The 26786-nt window shown below is 45.1% G+C and overlaps 1 protein-coding gene across 1 annotated transcript in view; it reads right to left on the bottom strand.

Annotated features, from left to right (window-relative positions):
• The window catches only part of CNGB3 (cyclic nucleotide gated channel subunit beta 3), a 43678-nt gene extending 19405 nt beyond the window's left edge, over window positions 1-24273 (bottom strand). The window contains exons 1-8 of the mRNA XM_074985441.1: window positions 24173-24273; window positions 22954-23096; window positions 21524-21712; window positions 19058-19266; window positions 15922-15972; window positions 13994-14080; window positions 11927-11991; window positions 4773-4895 (exon numbers count right to left, since the gene is read on the bottom strand). Of these exons, the coding sequence (XP_074841542.1) occupies window positions 4773-4895; window positions 11927-11991; window positions 13994-14080; window positions 15922-15972; window positions 19058-19266; window positions 21524-21712; window positions 22954-23096; window positions 24173-24273 (968 nt within the window). The remainder of the gene's footprint in view (window positions 1-4772; window positions 4896-11926; window positions 11992-13993; window positions 14081-15921; window positions 15973-19057; window positions 19267-21523; window positions 21713-22953; window positions 23097-24172) is intronic.
• Window positions 24274-26786: the final 2513 nt, after the last annotated feature.

Here is a 26786-nt window from a genome sequence, read left to right as displayed (position 1 = left end):
TTTCATCCAGGACAGCTTAGGTCTTCCATTTTAAAGCCCTCCAAAAATACAACCCAAACAGAGCAAAGATAGTGGTGAGTCTATCTAGCTGGCTAATGTCTCCAATAGAGGAGCTTCTTTCCCTTAAATTGCTGATTGTTCGTTGACCAGTAGCTTGCTGACCTCATCCAGTAAACACATGTGATATATATACATTTAAATAAAAAGGGAAAACCCAGCAAGCCTATGAAGGTCCAAGTTCTCAGACTGAAGGACAAAGCTAATCGAGCTCATGGTTAAAAAGAAAGCCGAGCTGCTGTTTGGCACATCTCTACCTAAATTGGAGAAACATACAGCTATCTGGGACTTGAAATTCTTTAGATTGTTCTGCTGAATGTGGTGCTACATCTGTGAGTGTTAAGTTGACATTTGCATTTATCATTTAATGTTCCTGTTCAAAAATGTATGTTTCAGTTAACTAGGCTAAGAAAACTCTTGCCCAGTCTACTTGTTTCTATCCCAACCAAGAAATAACCAACTCCTGCAGTGCCAACTTTGTTTGATCACTTAGAAGCTTGCCCATAAGAAAAAGTGTTATATACATAAAACATTCAGGTCATTAAATTAGTGCTAACTCATTCACTTTGGATCAGCATAATGTGAGGACCACTAAAAATTCTGCTGTGTCCAGTATTAGTTGAAATGCTGAGTGGTGTCTTTCAAACTAGCTACAAAACCTTGTTTGTCTTATATTGAGTGTGACCAAGAGCTCCACTTTAATCATTCTGTTATCACTTTGTAGGTTTAAGACCACTGAAATATTTTCCTTCTTAAAATGCTGCCAAGTCTGATTGGCACATGAAAGGAAATGTATGCAATACTAAGCTCAGAGCCTAATAACTCATGCTGTGAGGCTGGCTGCTTTTCTAATTATTTTTCTAAGTTGCTCTTGGTTTCTGCTTTCTAAGGAGGCAAATGTTCCAAGCGCTGTCTGGCATGTTTAAATTCACTGTAAATTTGCCATAAAAAACTGTTCACACACTGCGCCGATCAAAAGAGCCTTAAATATTCAACAGTCAGCTAATATCATGGGCCTAATCCTATACGTTGCAGGTTGCTTGAGAGCCCCTTGTAAGCAGTATTCACATACTAGCAAGATACCTATTTGCAGGTTAGCCTCAGCAGTTTGCAAGACTGGGTTATATATGGACCTTGACTATAAGAGACCTGTATATAATCAGTATTAAGTGTGAGAAAGAACAAGAAGAATCGTTTCATTCAGCACCAAAAACTGTATCCACTTGTAGGCTGGAAAGTGGCATACTTTGATGTTTATATACCAATATTATGTATATTTTTCTAAACTAAGTTAAGAAAGTCATACCCTTAAGAGACATTTTAGGTAAGCAAAATACAGTTACCCAATTGGCATTAGACCACGCTACTTGAACTAAAATAACCTTACTCTGCCAAAAATAACCTGGGATTTTTAATGATAGGAGTTCTTTACCTCCATTTCATATATTCTCTTAAAAACAACAACTCCCCCCCCAGTAACCTCTAACATTAAAGCACTGCTTCAGTATTGACTCAGGCCCAGATCCAAAAGGGGACTTAGGTGCCTAAGATTTAGGCACAACTGTATTCCCCAAGTCTCCGCTTGGCTGCTGCCTAACCCTTCTGATGCCTAAATGCTCTTTGCAAAAGTCCCCCAGGTTCCTATGCTTTTGCCTCTGGGCATGAGCACTGTTGTCTCAGGTATTGGCCCAGAGCCCTAGCTTATGCCTACACTGCAGTATGATCCTCAAGCCATCTTGTAATGGGGTGGCTTGCCCTGTGAATAGGAAATCCTGATAGCAATCAGCTGACTCCTGAATAAAAGGAGCCAGATTTAAGCACTGAAAGGATACATCTGGAGAAAGGCTGGATGGAAAAGACTACTGCAGGAACAAAAAGGCTTCTACAGAGCCCAGAGTTAGAAGAGAGGCCTGGGAGAGACCCTGAGTAATTGGGGATGATACTGGGAGCCCCAGAAGGGAAGAAGAGAGGGCAGGTAGGAGCAGAGAGAAAACTGCTGTGTAGGTAGCAGATTGTGGCCTAGCTGTGTGGTACAGGGCCCTGGGCTTGGACACAGAATTGAGGATGAGGCTGGATTTCCCCCCTTGTCCCATGAGGGGGCTACTAGTAGGGTCGCTGAGTTCAGCAAGGGGCCTGATGACAGAATCTTGGCTGTGTCTACATGAGACAAATTCAAATTTAATTCAGTTAGCTCAATTTTACCATGACTGTCTTCACTGTAAAGACCATTAGCTTGATTCTGGGTGCACTAACCGAGATTACAAAATGGCAGTTACCTGACGGGTATAGCGTCAAGCTTGAATTCAGAAGTTCAATTAAAGGCAAGTGTGGATGTGCCACGTCTTTAAATTGAATGTATTAGCCTCCAGAGGTGTCCCATATGTAACTCACAAGGCCTCTCTCACTGCTATGCTCTGGCTGCTGTCTCGTCCTCCGTATCAGGTATTCCCAGATGAGGGACACTTAGAGTACAGAGGTTCAAGTGTATTGTAACTGTTGTTCTTAAAGATGTGGGTGAAGATTGTATTCCACTCACAAGCACTCCTGCACTGAAGCCAGAGAACTTTACCTAGTAGTAGCCATCAGGACAGCACCTGTGCTCTCTGACTCTCATAGCCCTTTCTCTGTTAAACATGAGGTGGCAGTGCCCTGACTCCCCTCAGTTCCTTTGCATCAGAATACAAGTTTGGAGACTCTGAGGAAGTGGAGTGGGAATGGGGGTTATGGAATATATATCTGCTCCAATCTTTGAAGACTAACAATTACAATACACAAGGTAACCCTCTTTTCTTCTTCAAGTGGATGCAGCTATGCATTCTGCTCAGGTGACTCACAAGCAGTACTCTTAGGAGGTGGGATTCAGAGTCCACTTAGATAACAACGGCAGAATTGCCTTCCCAAAGTTTGCACCCAACCTAGCTGCCATGTATTTGCATAATGTTTGGCAAATGTATGTAAGGAAGACTGTGTAGCAGCCCTGCAGATGACCAATATTGAAACGTCACTAAAAAATTCAATGGATGTCACTGGACTCTTGTGGAATGACCCTATCCTGTCTGTGAAAATATAGTCTTAGTTACTTCAAAAGCCATGATAATGCAGGAAGTTATCCTCCTGGAAGTCTCCTTGTGGAAGATTGTGGATCATGTATTCAATCCACACAGGAGCAAAAAGTCAAGGTGATGAACAAAATGGTTTAGTCCTTTCCAGCTAGAACACTAAGCATTGCTTCACACCTAACACATGCAGGTGTCACTCATCTCGATTTGAGTACAATTTATGGAAGCATGTAGACCCCATCCTTATTGCTGAGGGCTGTAAGGGGCCAAAACCTCTTTAACCTTCAGCTCTGGATGCAGCAAATGCTTCATCCACACGTGTCCTATTGAGATGAAATTGGTACCAGATCTTGGATGTAGATTGCACTAGAATTGGTATTGGTACTGAAGATGATGGTCTTCTCAGTATCAAATGGAAACCCTGGGCCTGGGTATGAGGTAGTGGAGTTGATAGTGCCAGCACTGATGCGTGGGTCACCAATTTGTGTGTTGGGGGATGGGGAAAGTCCTTGTCAGCATCCTGGCAATCTGATGTCATGATTTTTATCAATAATTACATGTTTAATTTTATGAGCAGGCCCAGTGAATTCAGTGGGACTACTCACATATGTATCTGATTGCAGGACCAGAGCCTATGACTCAAATGGAACATGGAAACTTAAGACATAGCTTATATTTTTTTGGAAATAACCCAATTACTGTAAATAATGCTGCCTTCTATATGACCTTCCACCCCCAAATATGCCTACTTCACTTTCTGCAGTATTTGAGTCTCTTTTGCAAATCTGCAATCAAAATACTGATCCCCACTTAAGTTTGCATTGCTCATTTTGTCTAATAATATGACAAGCTAAAGCTCCATGTTTGCACATTACTAAAGGTAATGGGTATAGCTGGATTAAGACTTACTTACATTACCAGTTACAAGTTCCTTTTCTAGGTATGAAATTAATGGACAAATTAAGGCCGCAGTCACTTTAAATTTATCACTGTCCTTGAAAGACATTCAAATGCTTTTATACAGCTGTAACTACAATATATGCTATATAAGTTTGGTATTTTTCCTCCTTTCCTCTTAACTAACAGCTGTTACTTGGCACCAGTTCCTCAGCTGCTGTGAGCATCCCTTGGTAGATTATACCAATACCTATGCCTTTCCACTGGAGGTTTTTTTTTAAAAAAAAAAAACAAACCCACACACTTAAGCATGACCTTTGTCAAAAATGACAGAAACCTTGTGGGACCTCTTCGAGACCAATAACCATGGAGTCTAGAAAGGGTAAAGTGTTATATTAAATTACATGATGCTACCTTGTGGTGTTGTCAGTCCCAGTTCTACTCCACTGACCCTTTCAAATGACTGTAACACTTCCCATGTGCATGCCTAAAAGTACATTTAATTTATGACCTGTGTTCCGTTTTAAATGTTTAATTAAGTTAGCGGTTAGAGCTGACTCATAAACCCATAAAAATAGAAAGCGGTAAAGTAAGTGTGAGGCACCTGCCTTCCAAATAATTAGCACCATTCATTCCCAACAATCAGCAGTAATGGTGCTAAAAGTTATTCATGCAGTTATAAAAATAAGAGCCTACCTTGCAAGAAAAGCTGGGGGTGAAAAAGCAACAAAAACATCTTTTGCATAAAGAAGGACTCACTTATTTCCTTTGCCGTCATACACCCATCTGGTGCTGCCAATTCCTTCGAAGTCTGAGGCCCAGTAATAAATACATGCATTAATGTGCAAAATAAACAGCAGGTATCCAGTTGTTCGAATGACTCTGTAAAGGGCAACATATCGCAAACGACAGCTGATATAACTCCTGGAAAACAGCCTGTTTTTATCTTTCCTTTAATACGGAACTCCCTTGACTTTGGTCAATAGTTGTATCAATAACTCGCTCCAATACAAGACCTTGACTGGTGTTTGCCAGCTGTTTCTCCACTGTGTCGTCTCCTGCCTCTCCCCTCTTGCAAAGGCCCAAATGAATCACTTTCACAGACTAATTGATTCAGGGTCACTCCTAAATTATGTTTCTCTTAAGACTTCATAAACCATTGGTTGAAGTGGCTATAAATGTTTATAGAAAGGTGAAATGGTATTAATGGGATGGTAGGTATGAATCAATGTACTTGCTAAACTCTGCAAAAGACAGGCTCAGGGCTGGAGCAATAGGTTTTTCAGATCAGAAATTATGTGTATTGACAGCTGCACAAAGAACCTTGAAAAATGCCTGTTCCTGCTAGTCCTTGACAAAGCCAAATCTTTTGGTTCCTTACTCTTAAGCATGAAATTCACCCATTTTTTTAATATGCTGCCCTCCTTCAACATACGGCACATATTGCCTTTTATATAAATTATATCCTAAATCCTTCAGCAAAGAAGGTAATGCATCGTAGTTCCTAGATCAGGAAATGTTGGTTCTAATTCTAGCTCTTGCACTCCCTATGTGATCCTGGGCAAGTCTACTTACTTTCTCTGTGCCTCAATTTTTCTATCTGCAAAATGGGGATAATATTTATCCTACCTCTCTCTAGGAGACTTATGCAGTATAATCAATTAACATTTGTGAAGCATCTGTATGGATGGCACCGTAGAGGTGCTGAAGGCTATTATATAATACACTTGAGCCGCATCTACATGTGCTGCCTACTTCGAAGTAGCGGCGCCAACTTCAAAATAGTGCCGGTCACGGCTACACGTGTTGGGCGCTATTTCGAAGTTAACATCAACGTTAGGCAGCGAGATGTCGAAGTCGCTAACCCCATGAGGGGATGGGAATAGCGCCCTGCTTCGACGTTCAACGTCGAAGTAGGGAATGTGTAGTCATTGCGCGTCCTGCAAAATTGAAATAGTGGGGTCCTCCATGGCGGCCATCAGCTGAGGGGTTGAGAGACACTCTCTCCAGCCCCTGAGCTCGATGGTGGCCGCGTGCAGCGGCCCCTTAAAGCTCCCCGCCCCCTGCCTTCCTGTGCAGGAAGCTGAGAGAACGTGCAGGCGGCAGCCCAGACGCGCGGCCAGCCTGCATGTCTCTGAGCAGCCACACACATACCCCACTGCTACAATGGCCGCCCACCAGCCCCCCAAGCACCCCCAGGGGACCCCCCCCAAGGGGAGCCAGGGCTCCCAGCCCAGCAGCCAGGCGGGGAAGCGGCAGCGGGGCCTCTCCTGGACGGAGGACGAGCTTCGGGACCTGCTGGGGCTCTGGAGCGAGGAGGAGGTGCTCCAGGTAATGGGGAGCAAGAGGCAGAACGCGGATGCGTTCGCTCGGCTGCCCGGGGGCCTGGCCGCCCGGGGTCACCCTGCCTGCACTCCGGATCATGTCCGGAGTAAAGTGAAGGAGCTGCGGCAGGGTTACGCCCGGGCCCAGGATGCGGCCGGCCGATCTGGGGCCGTCCCCGTCACTTGCCCCTTTTACAGGGAGCTCAGGGACATCCTGGGCCCCTGGCCCACCTCCTCCCCTCCGGCCACTCTTGATACCTCGGCCGAGGAACCCCAGCAGGCCCCGGAGGCAGAGTCCACCCCAGAGGCAAGCCCAGCACCCTGGGGGCCCCCCCAGGAGCCCACCCCCGGGGCACCGGAGGAGGAGGAGGGGGAGTCCTCCTCCAGCGACGCTGGCCTGAGGATCGTCCTGCCATCCAGGAGCTCCAGCCGGGCGTCCACCCCCCGGGTGTCCCCCGACCGTGGGAGAGGACCATCAGGTTTGTACCCCCCCGGTGCACAGCCCCGGGGTTGAGGGGCGGGGGTAATAAATATGACCAGGGCCCTCCACATGCCCAGATGACCATGGCCCCAAGGACATCAGTGGCATGTCCCTCAGAAGAGTGCATCAGCCCCTGCCCCCCCCAGCACGACAGTGCCATGCCCCATCCCCGGGGCTTGGGGGGAGCGGAACCTCTAGCGTCCCCCGGGGGGAGGGGGTGGGACACCCAGCAGCAGCAGCAGCAGCAGCAGCAGCAGCAGCAGCAGCAGCAGCAGCAGCATGTGATGGAGTGGAGGGGAGTGCAAATGCGAGACTCAGGCTACATATGAGAAACAAGCAGAATAGCTCCCAGTGGCTAAGGATGACCCTGGGGCTACAACTGGCAGGTTACACCTCTGCCCTGAACAAAGAGGAGGGAGGAGCCGAGCTGGGTTTGAATCGGGGGCGGCAGTTAGAGGCTAGGGGAAGGGAGAGCTGGAAGGCAGCCAGCCTGAGGAGGGGGAAAGCTACACCCCAGAGGGGCACCCCTTGGGGTCTTCTCCCCAGGACGGGTTGGAAGGACTGTCTCTGACTGCTATACTGTCGCTTCTGTGAGAAACTGGGCATCTGTTGCCTAATAAACCTCCTGTTGTACCTGCTGAGTGAGAGTCACTCCTGCCAGCGGATGGGGTGCAGTGCAGGGGGACCCCTGAACCCCATCACAGCAGCATCTCACAGGGACAGGGACGGGGATGGGGAACCTGCAGCAGGGGGATGGGGGGACAAGGGCCACGGCTCGGGGCCCACACTAACGGCCGTCTCCACTCTTCTTCCCCCCGCCCATGTTCCGCAGCTGCACCATCGGAAGGACCGGAGAGCACCAGCGAGGTGTCAGTGGTCCCGGAATCCCCTCCGGGGCCATCACTCCAGGCCAGCCCCTCGGCAGGGAAGACAGCGGACCCAGCACCACCACCCAACGGCGACGGACCCCCAGCTGTTGGCCCTCCACCATCGGCAGCTGGAGGTCGCCGAGCAGCGTCTACGGGTGGAGGAACGCCGCCTCCAGCTGCAGGAGCAGGCGCTGGCCTGGCGCCAGGAGGCATGGGGGACCTACATGCGGACCCTCAACCGTATTGCGGACTCCCTGGCCCCCCATGCCACGCCAGCTGCTGCTGCGCCCGCCCTGCCTGCTCCACCCGCTGCTCCACCTGCTGCGCTGTCCACCGTTGCACCACCACCTGCCACCGAGGGCCCTTCCGCTGAGGGGGACCTGGGGTCAGCTGACACCCCCCGGCCGTATGTACCGGTCCGCCCGGCCCCTAGCCAGCCCCAGCCAGGGCTGACGCCGAGGCGGGGATCCCGGCCGCCCACCCCTAGCACTGGACATTAGGAGGTGTGGGGCCCAGGACGTGGCCCACCCCCCCGTTTGTATAGATTCCCCCCAGTGTTATGTTCTTTTGTAAATAGTTTGTATATTTGACCCCTGTTGTTATGCTGATCCTTGCCCCCCGATGTACATAGTTCTCCCCTTCCTTGTCTTCCCCTTTCATCTTATCCTTATTTATAATACATATATATATAAGTTAGATTTTGCCTGTAAATAGTTAGTTTTGTTGATAATAATAATAAGAGTTCTACAGATATTTGATTTGACAAACAACTGTCTGCTTTTATTTACAAGAAAAGTGGGGGTGTGCTCTTGGGTGCTCTGTGGTGTAGGCGTAGGGGCAGGGAGTGTTGTGGAGGATGGGGGGAGCAGTGGGAGGCCTGCAAGCATTCACCCCGTGGCCTCATCAAACTGGGCCCGCAGGGCCTCCCGGACCCGGGTCTCTTCGGGGTCCACCTGGCGACTGGGGGCAGCGGGTGGCTGCACATCGGCCCTGCCGGCCTCCACAGCCCAGCCCTGAAAGAAGGCCTCCCCCTTGATCTCCACGAGGTTGTGGAGTGCGCTGCATGCGCCCACAATCTGGGGGGTGTTGGTGGGGCTCGCATCAAGGTGGGTGAGGAGACACCTCCAGCGCCCTTTGAGGCGGCCAAATGTGCGCTCCACCACCTGGCGCGCGTGGTTCAGGTGCTGGTTGAAGTGCTCCTGGCTGGCAGACAGATGGCCCATGTACGGGTGCATGAGCCAGGGCCGGAGGGGGTATGCCGCATCTGCGATGACGCAGAGGGGCATGGTGGTGTCCCCCACAGGGATCTCCCGCTGGGGGATGTAGGTCCACGCCTCCAGCCGGCGGCACAGGCCCGAGTTCCGGACTACCCGGGCGTCGTGGGTGCTGCCAGGCCAGCCCACATATTTGTCCAGGAAACAGCCCCGGCTGTCCACCAAGGCCTGGAGGACCATTGAGTGGTAGCCCTTCCTGTTTAAGTAGTGTCCTCCACTTTGTTCTGGGGCGCGGATGGGGATGTGAGTCCCATCCAGAGCCCTGAAGCAATTGGGGAAGCCCAGGGTGGCAAAGCCCGCGATGGAGGCATCCGGGTCCCCAAGCCTCACGAGCCTGTGGAGGAGCAGGGCGTTGATGGCGCTGACGACCTGCAGGGGAAGCACATGGGAGAGCACCAATGAGGGGTGTGCAGGGTGTGTGTGGCCCTCCCCTGCCAGGGCCCCCCTCCCCTCCTCTCCCCTGCCAGGGCTCCCCTCCCCCCTGCCCCCCATGGGTCCTCTTACCTCCATGAGGACAGCCCCGACGGTGGACTTGCCGACGCCAAACTGCTGGCCCACAGATCAGTAGCTGTCTGGAGTGGCCAGCTTCCAGACAGCGATGCCGACCCATTTCTCGACGCTGAGGGCACGCCGCATGGAGGTTTCCTGGTGCCTCAGTGCAGGGGTGAGCCACTGGCATAGCTCCATAAATGTCTGCCGGCTCATGCGAAAGTTCTGGAGCCAGTGGTTGTCGTCCCACTCTCCAAGCACCAGCCGCTCCCACCAGTCGGTGCTCATGGGGTAGCTCCACAGCCGGCGGCGGGGGGGGCGGGTGCTGCAGGGTTGGGGGTTGCGTCCTCCTCCCCTGCGGGCAGCTCCTTCTCTGTGGCAAGGAGGTGCTCAGCTGCCTCCTGCATGACATGGAGCAGGGCAAGCACTGCTCCTACAGGGGCGGCTGGGTGGACCTCTGGCTGCTGCTGCTGCTGGGGTCCATGACTGCGTCGCCTGAGGTGTGCGTGCCTATGGCTCTGCAGACCGTGTGCTGTGCAGGCTGCGTGTGTCTGGGAGGGGCCCTTTAAGGGAGCGGCTAGCTGTTGAGTCCGCCCTGTGACCCTGTCTGCAGCTGTGCCTGGCACCCTTATTTCGATGTGTGCTACTTTGGCGTGTAGACGTTCCCTCACAGCACCTATTTCGATGTGGTGCTGCCCAACATCGACGTTGAATGTCGACGGCACCAGCCCTGGAGGACGTGTAGATGTTATTCATCGAAATAGCCTATTTCGATGTAGCATTCACGTGTAGACGTAGCCTTGATGTAGTTTATAAACATGGTTACAGGGTGAAACTAGTAAACCCCAAAGAGTAAGAAATCAAAAGCTATAGGTAAGAAAATATATTTTCAGATGAGACTGGAAATGAGATGTAGAGTTCATGCAAAGAATTGTAGCAAAGTTGTTACATGTGGTAGGAGCTGCACAGGAGAAGGCTCTTGCGCAAAAAGGACCGAAAAGAATCTGGCACTAAACGAGTGAAGAAGGTGGGAAGTAGAGGAAGATAAGGTCTACAAAAATAGCTACAGTGATATCTTATAAGGTGTCTGGTCAGGAATGTAATGCAGAACTGGATTTTGATACGCAGGGGAGTCATGTACACTGATCAAGTGCAATGAATGGGCCTACGAGTCTTCATTTCAAATGGCATCTAGATACCATGATAAGCTCCTACAAAACACTTAAGATGAAATACCTGAATATCAATCTGTTTTGTTGAGCAGATGTGAGATTGTATCCTTTTGAATGTAGCGTCTTTGCCTAAATCTCATAAAATACTGGGTTTCCAATGCAAGAATCCCAAGTCTATCATTTAAATATATTTGTCTGAATTATAACAAGGTAGCATGGAAGAGATTCTAGCTCCCACTTCAGCAGCATACAAGAACCCTATAAGCCCCAGAGTTGCGTGGAGGCAAATTTTCCAGATCTGGGTATTACAAGCATCAACCTATGCTACCCTACAAGGCAACCTCCTCAAGACTTGGGAGCGAGTGGGTAGGGCTGATTAAGTTGGGGGAGGCATCATGGGCGTTTTTCACAGCAGTGTGTCCCAGAGGGTAGCACTGTTGCTTAGGAGCTGTTTTGCTTAGCATGTGAAATCTGTGCTGCAAGGACTCTCGCTGCACATTTAGCAAAGGCAGTGAAAGGGGAAGATTCTCTGCATGCCAAACGCAAGGTGAGAACAGCGCGCATTCAGACAGCCTTGGTCTGGTGGCTGCTGCTACGTGCCTGCCAACTACCACACTGAATCTCACTTCAGGACTAAGCAAAGGAAGTCTCTTGGCATGATCCGATGTTACAAGCCCTTTATGGTTCTTGAGATTCTGTCTGGTGTGGTGATGTGGACGCCGGTCCTACAAACACTGACAAATGGCAATAACTTTACTCACATGCGTACTCATACTGAATGGAATGGGATTGCTCATTAATCAAATTACCCACATACGTCACTGTTTGTAGGTTATGGGGGTGTATGATAAAGAGCAACAATTATACCTCAAACAACTCCTCTCAGTTATGCTTTTTTAATCTTATTCAACACTGTTCAACACCCACAACGCCAATGGCTTTGCCCAGACTGGTAGGAAAGAAGGATAACGTCTGCTTTAAATATCCCCTCTGACCAACGTTGGGGTTGGGAGGTGAGGTGACCACTAGTGAAGAAAAGGCATCATATGAGCCAGTGGATGGGCTGGTGGGGTTACATAAGCTTTTAACTCCTGCACACCTGGGGAAAGGTTCCCTGTCCCTCCAGTCTGATCTGGATTAAAAACTCTTCTCTCTTTTTTTTGGTCTGTTGTAAGCCTTGCATTTATCCCTTTTTCTGAGGCTGGGAAAATTCATGTGTGGCATGTTGTCTTCCCACACTTTCAGGACAATGATTTGAAATTCCGTGCCAGCCTTTACGTTACGTAAGTCTACCACTCACATACCTGTAGATGTATGCTTTATCCAGGATAGCTTCCAACCGGTCATTGAACTCAAAGAAGGTCATATGCTAGACAGAAACAAAATGAAAGCAATCCAAACACGGTCTTGATAACATGTATTTTCTAATGGGGCTGACATCAGTTTGCATACTTAGTTTTGAAAATCCTGGATTTTTCACTTGTCTGCCATTCCTTAAGTATCTAGTTGAAAGGTGTGTGGTAAAGCACTGGAATGTGTTACTGGGAGAGGTAATGGAATCTCTATTCCTAGAGGTTTTTAAGTCCTGGCTTGACATCGTCCTGGGTGGGATGATTTAGCTGGGCTTGATCCTGATTTAGGCAGGAGGCTGAACTAGTTGTTCTCCAGTCCTAGAATTGTATGATTCTATGTAAACTGTGAAGCTAAAATAATCTGTGCTGAGCTCAATACTTTTGAGGGTTTTTGTCCCTATTAGCTATGTTATGGATGACATCTTGCCATTAGGGGGAGTAATTTCACTAAAATGCAGAATGGGGACACAGTTGTGTTGGCATGAAGAACATTACAGGATACAATATAATCATGCATAAAGTCAAGGGGAGGCAAAAAGTGGAGCATTCAGACCTCTGGAAGTCTGGGAGTGGGGACAAACCAACATCTAGGAGGGCAAATGCCCCCTTTGTCCCATAGCACATGGCACTCCTGCTTGCCATTTACCACGATGGCTGATGATGATGGTGAATGACTTTTTTTTGTCAGTTAACAATGTACTTGTTTGGATGGAACATCTTTTTACCAAAATAAATTAATCATTAAACATTTTCCCCTTTTTTGACATTCCTGTCACTTCCTCGTTAATTGATGATATCTCAGACTGTAATATCAAAACACAAGGTCTCATGATGAATTTTTAAAGGTTAATTAATCTATTCCTGTCTTGAGTTCCTCCCACATTAAATATTTTTACTTAGTTTTGCTATACACCTTTAACATTAATAGGTGCTTTTGTGTGTTTTCTGGCCAGCACAGATTTACTTGCCTGATATTATATAGTGTTTTATGATACATTCTTTCTTACCATTTTGGTTCCATGTTGCCTATCAGGACATTAAAAAAAAAAAAAAAACAATCAAGCCAATGACACCTTCCCTCCCTGTCCCAAATTTCTTCATCAGTAAAGGCTACAAAAATACAATGAGGGAAGCTATTTCCTTAGGTAAACTTTTAGCATAAGTTTGAATATCAAATACACTTTCAGAAAAAGTTTTCCCACTGAAGCAGATGCCATTTCCATTGTTCAGGGCTGAGAGATCATGCCGGTAAGTGCCTTGAACATGTAACAGAGATCTTTCAAGGACAGGTATCATCAAATGCAAGGGCTAAAGGGTGTCGTTTAGCTAAGAGGCAGAGTTGGAGTGAGGGGACTCTGTGAAGCTCCATTTCCTCGACTGGGTGCCCAACAATTGTGTTGGTGCAGATGGGTTGTGCAGGCCTCCCCTCCCAAGGATACAGCTGGCCTTATCTGCATGATAATACCACAGAGTTATACTCTGTCTCTTTCCTGCCCTGTGCATAGTGGGCACTGTACATTTCTTGCACTTGACAAGAAAAATCTGCTTGTATTTTTAAATGGTCAGTGTAGTATTTATGTTGTCCTTTAAGTATCCACTGTCTTGCTTTTAAGTAGTTGACTTTTGTAAAGGATGTGTTAGATAAGTACATTCTTTTCATTCAGCAATGGGTTTTGATTTTTTTTTTTTTTTGCCAAATGTCTAGGGTATTTAAAACTGTTTCAATTTAAACTAATAGAAACAAACTAGTCTAGATCACAGAACTACTGTTTAGAAAATAGAAAGTAAATGTAAATAAAATCAGCTGAAATATACCCAGAACAATTACTCTTGTTATTTAAACAACATGTTTTAATTATTTGCTAATTGTTTGTGTGTAGCTTAGATTCTAGAAACATTCTAGAGGAAATGTACAAAATCAGAAACAAAAGATTCCAAATATCGTACTAAATCTTCAGTAGGTTTTAAACTTCAGATTTTCCAGGGGACAAGCAGTCACAATAAATCTTCTAGTCTTACCTTTAAAACCTTGTTTGCTCTAAATGCTGGGTTAACCCCAAAGATGAAGTATAAAAGATCAAATGGTATAACTGATGCCAAATCAAGCTGTTGAAGAGCACAGTTCAATTACAACTTGACAAAGACTATAACTTATTTACATCCAGCAGTGAACATGTCTAGATTTAATAATCATTGCACATGAAAAAAGAACAGTCAACATGCAGTGTCGATCTATTTCTGAGTAGCTGACAAGCAACACCATCTGTAGGAAAACACCACGAGCTTTCTTCTGCCCATACGTGTGCACAAGCCCACCTCAATTTTTCATATATTTACTGAAGGGTTATTAACAATGTCTTGGATATTTAACTGTAGCATTGCTGTTAATAATTAAATGAAGTGGGCTCAGTTATAGTGCCAATGAACCTGAGACAGTCTGAGGGCTTTGGAGAATGGGTGATGGTTCACCTCAAAGCATTTCTGAGTAGAAGTTTGATTTTCAAAGCCGTAATACCTCCGCGGACCTGTAAGAAGTACAAGGATGGGCATTCCCTGCTATAACCATGCAACATGTGGAGGCGCCACTTCATCCAAGACAGGTCTTCTGTTCTATTCAGATTCTTTTATTGCCCACATCATCCTAGATTCTGAGTGTTTTCCATCAGTGTGTTAAGAGACATGACTAGCATTTGTCACAGGCAGTTTCCTTTTTCTTCCCGATTCTTTCCAGAGGAAACTCTGCTTTGTGGGAAAAAAAAGGAATGCTGTACCAACAAGGTGCTATGCCTTAACAGGGGCAGCTCCTGGAAGTGGCTCCTGGCTGAGACCTTCCTCTTCTGCTGCTGGGGTAAAGGAGCAAAAGAGGATCATGGATTTGGGGTCATAACCCATCTCTCCTCAGAAACACTATCACCCTGAGAAGTGCCATTAACTGGTAGCTATTGGTGCCATCTTTTTTTCTCTCCAGTGCTGAGAGATGGATTGTAACTGATTCCTAAAAATAAAAATCTACTGTGTAGAAAGGATTGTCCCCTGGGCACTGCCTCTCCGTTAATGCATCCACGTCAGCAAAGGCAACATTTAGCCTCATACATTTTAATATACAATGACAGTCAGGATTTAATTAAATGATACATTCCAGAATGTAGTGTAGCCCATGCCTGAGAGCTGAAGAGAAGCCTCACTTCCCACTAACTTCTGTAGGAATCCAGGGCACCTGCCACCTTGCAGGATTGAACCTAAGATCCAGGCCCAATATGCTCACTCTGTCACATTGCTTTCAGGTTAAACCCCTTCCCTCCTCCATGGGCTGCATTCTGTTTGGGCTCTGACCCAGCAAACACTTTTGCTTGGCTCAACTGTAGGCATTGAAGCCCTGCCATTGGAATTAATGCGACTTCTTGTATGCTTAAAGTGGAGTGTGTACAAAAGGGATTGCAGGTGCTTGGAGGCCTGTGGCTCAGTAACTAACAATAGCGTATTTTCGCTCTCGTGGAGAAAATTACATTTCAGAATAAAATGACCTCAACTAAAATGGTTCCTTGATGTTATCTAAGGCACAGAGCTTTAAAATTTAGTTTTAGATTTACTTGCATGGCGTCAAGGTGATAGCCACTATTTATGATTACACTGTTATTATCAAACATACACACCACAGTTTCTTGATTAAAATTACCATTTAATTTTAAGCGGGGCACGGTCTTCTTTGTTCAACAAATCTTTACTGAGCCATGGCTTTGCAGTCTAATGTTTTCACAGTTATCTCCCATTGAAGTCAGTGAGCCATGGCATTTGATTTAATCGATAAGAAACTAAAATGATGGTCAGTTGGTGACCCTTCTGTATTATTCCATGGACTACATGGAATCTTGGAGCAGGGAAAGCTTTGTGGAACTCCAAAAATCAAAGCACTGAAGTAACTCTAAAGCAGCACACAATCTACTCACCCGAAACTTCAGAGAACTCTGGTAGTATTTCTTCATTTCTACTTTGTCTGTCTGAAATTACAAAGAGAGGGGAAAAAAGCATAATTGGGAAAAATCTGCCCAAGTCACGTCCCTAGTAATGTTCAGGCCAGAGTACGACCCTGCATTCGTTCAAGTCAGTGGCAAAGCTCAGTGGTTCAGGGTACGTGCAGAGACTAGTACTGAGTATTTCTGAGAGGGATCAGGCCATTGAAAGCTAAATAAATTCGCTGTCATTAGTGTTATCACAGCCAACACTGAATTCATTAATAATGATTAGCTATTTATTTTCAAATTGGTCACCATGGGAACTGACGGCAATACCTTATTAGGAAGGCTAATCAGAAATCTCTAAAAAACAGTATCTATTATTATAGTTACTGTATTTATCTCGAAGAGTTTTTTAAAATAACTTTAAAATTACAAGGACTTTTTTCCATTCTAAGACAAATCTATTTTCTGCTTTCCCTTATTAGCACTTCACAGCATTAAGAAAAATGTAGTTCTGGTATGAGGGTCAAAGTGATCTCTCCTGGCTTTAAAATCAATGAACAGCTCCAATTAAAAGAAAAGTGGTGGTTTTTATGCTATAATTTTTATCTTGTTTACAAAACTCAAGTTTACTGTGATTTAAGGAGTCTTGTCAATGACTAGCTTGGCATGGAAAAGTATATTTCTTTGCACTACAATTAATACAGACACACATTAAGTCTATGTGAGATCTGAGAGTAGGGTTTAAGTAATAGCCTAGGGAACAGAAGGTGTATTATGATATATAAAAATGCTGAGCTAAATCTGTTTCCAATTTACAGGTGGAAATACTAGTCTGACGGTATGTCTACATTGCAAATGGAAATGTGATTGCAACTTGTGTGGGGATACGCTGTCTAGCTTTCACTTAGAGAGGTTAAAATGGTGATGAGACAGAAGGGGCTGTACAAACCAATACAGACCCCTCACTATGTGCTCATGTTCTTTGTCTGTGCTGGGGTCTGTGCCATTGTATCTCCTCTGCTATTTTCAGCCAATTAAAACTAGCTTGTGGATGCCTGTCCAAGCTTCATTCACATTTCCAATAGTAAAGTAATTCTTGATTTTGATTTTTCTTGTTGCTGTGCACTTGGGGTATCTGATATCATCTAAGCTAATTATGCATGTTAATTTCATTTTGCTTATTAAAATTTGCTACTGAAACAAAGTAATCATGCCAGGTGGAGAAGGGCCCATTTGAAATCTCACATCTGAAGGCCTCTGAAAAAGGGAAACGTTCACATTTGGCTCTGAGAGTTTTTTCTTGAAATGTGATGCTCCAAGAATGAGATTGGGCCCACATGCAGGAAAATCAATCAAAACTTTTCAGTAGCAGTAGATTAAAAAAATCAGTAGAGTGCTTGTGTTCTGTTTGCTTTCAGAAATGGTGGATTATATACACCCTGACTGCCATAAAAGAGTACAAACTATATCTTTTCATGCCAGCAAGCATCACTGCACTCTAGGGTAGAATCTCTCTCTCTCTCTCTCTCTCTCTCATTCACAGCCATGCTCACGTTGCCAGAAATGGAAGGCAGCATTTCCATTGGTGAGTTCTGACAAGGGTTTCATTCTACCTTAAGTATTGCCAAGGTCCCCTCAGGAGTCCCATTGTTGGAGGCTGAGACTGTGTTGTCAATACATCTCCTGGCTGTCTTGGCTACAGTCAACTCTGATACATTGTGGCTGTGTTAGTCACTTGTGAGGCTACCCACTGGCAGAGAGATTGGCAGCTGCCGTGTACCACTGCAAATCTCCCTCTGGCAAATTTCCCACCACTAAGGACGCTATATTCTGCCCTCATAGAACTGCAGGAGGATGTGGCTTTCTGAATTTCAACTGTGTCAGAGAATAAGTATGATGGAATCAGTCAATATTATACTATTTCACTGAAAGTTCTCGGGAGCTGAGATGACACGGGAGGAGAACCCAGGTAGTATAATGCAACCTGAGCATAGTAGGCCAAATGCAGCAGGACCAACAGCCACCCGGGGGCCCCAGGACAAGGTGGGAAGGGGGCCTGGCTCCATTCCCCTTGAAGCGACAGGGCCTAGGACAGTCAGCCCTAAGTAATGCTCAAACCACAGTGCTGCCCCACCCTGAGCCCTGCAGGGCAGCACAGCAGCACTGCTGCAGTGTTTCAAAGGGGCCCAGAGTCCCGGCTGCTGTAGCTGTTGAAGTAGCAGTGGCTGCAGCTAGGGTTCTGGGCCAATTTGAAATGCAGGGCCCCTGTGCAACTACCCTCATGGCCAAAGGGTTAGTTTACTCAGAAGCTGACTGAGTCACTGCTTGGCATGACATTCATTGCCAGCCTTGGCTCACCAGAGGCTTCATGGATCTCTCCTCAGTGAGTTTCTTAGCTCCTCTCAAATAGACTGCCACATGCTGGTCCTTTGTAAGCCACTCTAGTTGTGTGACTCTAGATGAAATGTTAATATCAGCGCTGTCTCTACTTACTACCAGGTACTCACTTTTGATACCTAAGTAGTCTCTATTTGTTTCCCTTTTCTCTGGCACTGACTTGTGATTTTTATTGAAACTTGCTGCCTTTTGGTGTCAGTAAACAGGATGGAAATTGAATTGCAAATCTCTTATGAAAGGATATTGTAAGAAAAAAGTTTACATCAGGTTAAAAGGTGGCCCACGCTTTTATTTAGCTGACCTCTGTACATACTTTTACCATGTTCATCATATGTAATTGAAGCAAACCCACTGGACTAGTAGAAAAGCCTCTTTTTATCTGCAACATCTGTGCTACATGACTGACTCCATGGAGAGCTGCACATTTCACACACTTTTCTTTGCTTATATTTTCATGGGGTATCAGATGCCAGAGAAGCTGTATCAAGTTGCTCTTTTCCAGCTGCGTAATGTGGGTGAATAAGAGCTTTAAATCTGACCTTGCTGCTCTCATGTGTCACTTTTGACTTTACCAGTTCAGTGGCTGTTGTGTTTAGTTAGAATACTGGTGTAGCAGTGCAGTACAGTATGAAATGTATGTTGTCTCTTTTCCAAAGCAAATGAGCAGAAGATGAGTGCAGCAACATATAAATATACTTGGACAAACAAAGAAGCACAGGTTACTTACTATTATATCTCCACCTTTTATAAATTGCATTCTGGGCTGGAATACCAACAGATCACACAAGTAGCAAATATCACAAATGGTGTCTACAAGGATCCAGTAGAATATGTTGCTTGGTGTTTCTACTGGGAACACACACCGCAGTGGAATGAACCAGCAGTTCCAGTTATAAGCAATAGTAATGATCAGGAGCCATGCTAGATAGTGACGATCTGGAAAAGAAAGCAGGAGCTAGTGATCTAATCCGTGTGAAATAATAATCTTTTTATTTCTTCGCATTGGAATAAAGGGCCCACAAGGAAAGCAGTGCGATTTGTGACTGTGCCAGACCTTGTGATCCGGAGGACAAAAGAATGAATTGGGAGATGGGAAAGTCTGAGTTCTAATTGTGACTGAGGGCTGGTCTACACTAGACCTGAAAGTCAATCCTGGATAAGCAATTCAAACTATGATAACTGTTGAATAGTAACAGAGAGGAAGCCGTGCTAGTCTATACACTATCAAAACATAAAGCAGGCAAGTAGCACTTTAAAGACTAGCAAAATGGTTTATTAGGTGAGCTTTCGTGGGACAGACCCACTTCTTCAGACCATAGCCAGACCAGACCAGACTCAATATTTAAGGCACAGAGAACCAAAAACAGTAAGCAAGGAGGACAAATCAGAAAAAGATAATCAAGGTGAGCAAATCAGAGAGCGGAGGGGAGAGGGGGAAGGTGAAGAATTAGATTGAGCCAAGTATGCAGACGAGCCCCTATAGTGACTCAGTAAGTTCCCATCACGATTTAAACCATGTGTTAATGTGCCGAATTTGAATATAATAGTCAGCTCGTCCACTTCTCTTTCTAAAACGGTGCGATAATTTCTCTTCAGTAACACACACACCTTGAGGTCATTGACAGAATGCCCCATTCCATTGAAATGTTGACTAACTGGTTTGTGGATTTGGAGTGCTTTGATGTCTGTTTTGTGCCCGTTGACCCTTTGTCTAAGGGAGTTAGAAATCTGTCCAATATACAAAGCAGGTTATTATTATTAGGTTATTATTATTACGAATTATTAAAGACCTACAACCTATTCTTAATCAGGATGCTACACTCCAGAAGGCCCTGGATGACATGCCTGTTCTCTCCTACAGACAACCTCCCAACCTCATGAGGATCCTCACTAACAGCCACAGTCTATACCCCAGGAATACCAGTCCTGGAACCTTTCCCTGCAACAAAGCCCGCTGCCAGCTTTGTCCACATATCTTCTCTGGAAGTACCATCACTGGACCTAACCAGGTTACTCACAGAATCACGGGCACTTTCTCATGCTCCTCTACTAACATCATATATGCCATCATGTGCCAACAATGCCCAGATGCTTTGTATATTGGACAGACTTCTAACGCCCTTAGACAAAGGGTCAATGGGCACAAAACAGACATCAAAACGCTCCAGATCCACAAACCAGGGCTGTTTTAACCCTTTCTGTACCAATGCAAGGCAACTGCCATGTCACAGGGCCATTTGGTTATTGTGTAGTGTTCAAGCTCAGGCTGCAGCCTCAGTTCTGAAACACTCCCACTTCACTAGAGCCACGGCTCCAGCCCAAGCCTGAATGTCCACAGAGGAATTAAACAGCCCATTAGCCCAAGTGCAGCAAGCCCAAATCAGCTGGCACGGGACAGCCATGGGGTTTTTAATTGCAGCGTAGACATACTTGGAGTCATCAGAACATTGCGTAGAGTTTTGGACGTGAGAGTACCATTCAGTTTAACCAGTGATTTACAGTCAAAAACGTGAGCAACACTTGAAACTCAGGAGTGGGAGTTCATCTGATTTGTGGGTTTCAGAAGATATCCGCCTTTCTGAATGATCCCAACCCTTATAATTAAAAATAGAAATAACTCTAGTAGATGGATTTAATCTAGAACAGTTTCTGCAGAACAGAGATGATCAACCTCTGGCATTTATAACACAGCTGGGTCTGTTAAAGGGAGTCTTGTAAGAGCTAGGAGTCACACATGGAATTTACTAAAGGAAAAGGGCTGGATTCACTTATGTTATAAATGACATTAAAACATAAAATACGTGTGCAGGGGCCTTTTTTATGGGTGTGGGGAGCGTGGAAAGGCTGAGTACTTATCCAGTTTGGGTAGAGGCAGATTTTCATGAGAACTTTTAATTTGGCTTTCAAGACTTTCCAGCAGTGAAGGGGCAGTGTCCCGAGGGGATCATGTGGTGGATTTGGAGACCTGATTTTTATGCCTGGATCTGCTGGTGAGTTTGGGCAAGTCACCTCAACTCTTCATGCCTCTGTTCCTACTCTCACCCTTTCTCTTTCTTCACTTTTGAAGCACTACCCATTTGTATAGTGGGGCTCTGACCTCAAACAGGGCAGCCAGATGCTGGTCTAACACAAGAAATAAATGATTTTATCCTGCTTTTGACACTTTTCTGTTGTGTGACTGCATTTGGTTTACCTGTGTATGCATCTATACTGTCTGGTAGCACCATTTTCTTCAGGTATTCTTTCAGTGGTGGTTTCTTGAATTTACAGCACAGCATGTCACAATAATGATCCTCCTCTGGCTTGGCATCACCGTCTTCTTTCTTTTCTTCTTTTTTCTCCTCTTTTGGTGGTGGGGGCGGAGGTTTCTTTTTAGATGGAGCTAGACATGTAAATATCGCAAGGCAATATTTAACAATGGTGTGTACATGCCTCACTGTTGTGACAAATCTTGACAGCCCCAACTTAGTAATGAGCATTCACTTGTCCCCTTAGTGCTTACTGTTACAATTTTAATTTAGAATGCAGATGGGAGAGTAAATTCAGCACTGACCTGGGCAGGCATCCTCCGGTTAACACCTTTGGGACATTTAATGGTAAGTGATGCAGAGGGAAATGTTGTACTACACTATCGTTCTCTGGACATTCATGCTAGTACAATTAAACACTCGTAGGACAGAAATGAGGTAAGGCTTGAGGCTTGACAACTTGCCATAGATGGGATAGAATTGCTTTGGTACCTGTTCGGCCACACTTGGGCTGAGTTTCTTTCTCTAAAAGTAATCCATGGGGCAACTTGAAGAGAAAGATACAACTGAGTATGAGTAATAAATTAGCAAACTGGACAATTTACAATTTAAGAAATAAATTAGTGTAAATGCCAGAGAGAGGGGAAATAGGTTAGCTGACACTGAAATAATTAAAAATGGCCATGTCTTTCATAGCTGGCAAAGTGTAGAATAGTTAAGACATTCATCCTGACATGCATTCGGCCTGCTATATTTTCCAACTTACTGGAATTGAGGAGATCAATAAGTAGCTTCTGAAAAAAATTCAGAATATGAAGGCTATCCATTCTTCTTCTTGCGCAAAGGAGTAGAACAAGTTTTTCTCTGAAGAACCACAATGTCAGTAGTATGTCTAATTATTTTCAGGTGACATGTATGGGCATATTTATTGATGGTGGAAGATTATTGCCATATCTTAAACTTGGTTCACTTTTAAAAAGGAGAGCTCATCTCAGTATCCTCTACATACCCCCATGAAGAATATGTCACATCTGCCCCCCCATCAGGAATGTATCTTTGATTCCTAGGAATACAGATAAAATAACCAAGATTCTAGAAAGCAGTTTGCAAATGGTTGTCCTAGACAATAGTCCATAGTTTGTGACTTGCTATTATTAACTCCATTAATGAGGTGGCCCTGTGGGTTTAAATAGGACCACATTCTCAGCTGTTGTATGCTAGCACAGCTCCAGTGATGGCGAATTGCTGATTTATACCAAATGAGAATTTGGCCTGTGATTCTTTGATTATTATCTTCCATCAATTTAAATTCTTGCAATGGGATTTCCATCTTCAAACCACCAAATAGCTATTTTTTGAGAACTAAACAACTTACAAGCTATAGGACTGCCCTCAGGAGAGGACATTACTGGGTCAGTCAACTTTTCTTTATAAACTGATGTCCTTTCCCGCATTTTTTTGACAATATCTTGCAGCTGGGCTTCAGTATATTCATTGATAACCCGGCCTTGAGATGGGCTGATTAAAACAAAAGAAGAACAGTTAAGTATATTGGAAAGCCATGAAGAAACAATCAGCATAAAAGTTCTGCTATGAATAGGCTACAAATGTAAGGGCCCAAATCTGGTTTGTACTAAGGTGCCTTTGTGCCACTGAAGCTATACTAAATGGTTAGCTGAGTAGCCTTCCAGAATATACCCACACTGCTGTGGAACCCCAGGGCCAGTGGAGTCCGCTGACCTTCCATTTGGAAACCTGGAGCTGCAGCATCCTCAGTGCAGTCCTGAAGATTTCTTAGAAGCCTCCCCAAATTCAGCCACTCTCAGCCTTTGTTTGTGGTGTAATGTAGGAAAACTCCATTGTGCACCCCATATGTTACAGGAGGTTGGAACAGCATGTCCTGCTGCGCCATCATGCTCCCAGCAACGAGACACAGCAGCTGGAGGAGGCACCATCTGAAGAATTTCTTTCCCTTGTGCTTTCATTCCTGTTTCTGAATATTGGCAGAGCTTCTGTGAGATGGTGATGGATGCTTCACCTGCATGTTCTGACTCACTGAGGGCACTTGACAGAGTTAATGGAAGCCCAGGAGGACAATGGGTGATGACACAGCAATGGCAGATTCAAGCTTGCTGGGGCTGCTTGTAACACTCTGTGTAGGTGCTGATAACCTCCATGCAGACCGATGCTTCTCACCAGGGCCATAAGCACAGACTGGTGAGACCACATCAATGTGCAGACCAGTCACAGGGCCTGAACTTTCATAAGGAGAAACATACAATTCTGGAGCTTTGTGAGCAGCTTGCCCCAACCTTCCTGGAGCACAACACATGCATGAGAGCAGCTATTCTGGTCCAGATGTAGGTTGCTACAGCCACCTGGAAGCTGCCGTAGTGTGAGAATTCTGTTTCTGGCCATTTTACTCTGGGGAAGTGAACTGTGAATAAAGTGGTGACAGAGGTATCTGAGGCAATGCAGTATGTGGCTTGTCCCAATGTGTGAGGCATGAAAGAAACTCCTGAAATAACAGTTGGCTTTGAGAGCATGAGCTTTCCATATTGTACAGCCCATAGTTTTCCCTCTTTAAGAAGCACCTTAGTACATAAACCGGTAAGGATACTATTACTCCATTGTTATATGTGCTCTTGTGCACTACAGAGGCTGGTTTATAAATGTCATCCTGGAAAAAACTCATAATGCCGGGTTGTCCAACAGTTAGGAATCTATGTTCATGGACAGGGTTGGTCAGGAGCACCCCCCCCATGACATCATAAGTAGAGTTAATATTCCCTTGGCTATTGTAGGTGAGCCCAGGTGCTCCTTTTTGCCTTGGCTTATGAACTTATTTCCTGGTCTCAGAGGCTCTGGCACAAAAAAAAAGTTTAACTACATGTGTAGCAAATGCATGTGCATTTGGCAGACTGGCATCCCGCTGGTGATGTCAATGGACCTGTTTGCGTTACTACACTATTTCCTTCTGAATGGACCTGTGGCAGTGATGGGTGGCTGGACCTGTACACCCACTGCCAAGTGCACCTAGCGCTCTCGAGAGCTGCTGCAGGCCCTCGTGCAAAGCTGGAGGGGGCCCAGCACTGACACCCCCCCTCCGCCTCCAAACTCCACCCAGCTGGAGCTGTGTTGCCATGGCAATTCAAAGGGGCACCTATCATAGTTTGAGCTGGATGAATCCAGGCAACAGTAATCTGGGATGCTCTGGGCTCCCAGATTAGAGATGTGCATGGGCCAGTGGGAGAGGGAGAAAAGAATAGCACCTTTATGAATGTGTGTGTGCCTGGTGCATTTCATTCCTTGTGGGGTGGGTTTGATTTCCAGGCATGGTGCTTATAAACAATACGGCAACTTACGGGATGGGGGAGGACTCACACTATGGATTAATATAAATAACTGATATCGATAGCTGTATTGAGAATTATTTTTTGCTTACAGCTTCTGCATTGTCCTAGATCATGTATTATTTATTACATTTTTTATTTGAAACACAGTGGACTGGTAACAATTGGTGCTACAGCAACCCTTAGGGCAGCTCCAAAGTCCTCCAGGACTGTTTCCTATCCCTGATCTTGAGCTGTACTCTAGCTATCTGAAGACTTACCCGTGAGCGTGTTTTCACTAAAGGAAATAAAAAGGGTGTTCATGATAAGGAACATGAGATAAAACCCTAGTGAAGACACAGTTCTATAGTTCTCACTTTTTATACCTGTTAGCAGGTTGAAGTATAGAGTGGAAGGAGTCTGGGTTCATCTTTCATACTGAAACTACATACTGTCCTGTTTGCCCTAGGATTTTACTTTGTTCTAGTTAACACATATTAGCCAACATGAAGTAAAAACTTATTTTTCTTCCTAAGGAAGACCAGGCCATAGCACGGTAGTTACAGCTGCTTTCATACATAGCTGGGTCCCCAGTACATTTTTATTCAGTGGGAAGATAATGTTGAGATGTCATCCTGGAACTCTTCATAAACCTACTCAGCTGAAGAAATAAATGATCTGAATTTCAGATAAGCTGGGTACTCACATCCACTGAAATCAATTGCTCCAGCAGGAGCTGTGACTGCTCAGTATCTTTGAAAATCAGCTCAAAAGGTGTTTAAATCTCTGAACTGGGACATTTTGACCTTGGAGAACTTAAAAAGAATATGTAGATCCCCCATATTTTAATGTAATTCCACTCTTGGAATGTGTCAAAGATGAAGTAAAGCCTCAGGACTCTGAAAATCAAGCACCTACAGTTCTTTTATGAAATATATGTATAAAGTAGAAACCACTAAAATGGATAGAACATATCAAAGCTGAGCTGAGCCTATGTTATTAAAGCTTCCTCCATACATTGGCATTTTATCAGCAGTCTACTGAAATAAGATTCAAATGTTGCTATATACAATAAATTTAATGTTTAATATATATTGAAAATATGGCTAAACTGAAGGCCCTAGATGGGTGAACCTCCAAAGATGAAAACTATGGGTGTGTACTTTGAATAAATATTCAGATGCTTATTTTAACATCTTGATAATTATAAAATGAGCAAAACAAAAATCTTCAGCCCTTTGCATATCACGCATTAAGCATTCCATCTGTCCTGCAGCCAGGGCATGCTCCATCTTCCTTTCACCATAGTGAGGCTGGGATTGGCTTTCTCATCAGTTCATAAGTATGATGCAGGGCAACTTTTTCAGCACCATCTCAGAGGGATAGCATTGTGCATATTTATGTAAGCCTGTGGTCTGAATGACCTCTTTCCTGCCATCTATTGGTAAATAGGGGTAAAAGCCTTCAGGAGCAGTGTGTATTTGCACGAATACACTTATTGTCAAAGGTGATCAATGGCCATAGGTGCTTTGCCAAAGTGACCAGTTTTGACTGTTATGGGGTTGAGATTCATGAGTCTCTTGGAAGTCAGGGTAATAAAACTTTGTCATTCTTATTACTTGACTCCAGAACTGTACTTAATATGGCCTAATTGAGAAGCCACCAAAGCATGAACCTCAGTCTCTCAGGCCTGCTCAGCACTAGACAGTTAGGTCAATGTATGCTTCCTTGAGTTGACCAATGTGTAGATGTGTCTTCACTTGAATTTGGCTCCTGCCAATGTGACACTCTACACTGATTTAATAAGCCCCCCCACCAAGTGGCACAGAGTCACAGTTGATGCAGTTAGGTCAATACAGTGGGTGTATAGACACTG

This window comes from Carettochelys insculpta, chromosome 2 (genome assembly GCF_033958435.1).
Source record: "Carettochelys insculpta isolate YL-2023 chromosome 2, ASM3395843v1, whole genome shotgun sequence".
Lineage (NCBI taxonomy): Eukaryota > Metazoa > Chordata > Testudines > Carettochelyidae > Carettochelys > Carettochelys insculpta.
This window is presented reverse-complemented; position numbering and strand designations above follow the sequence as displayed.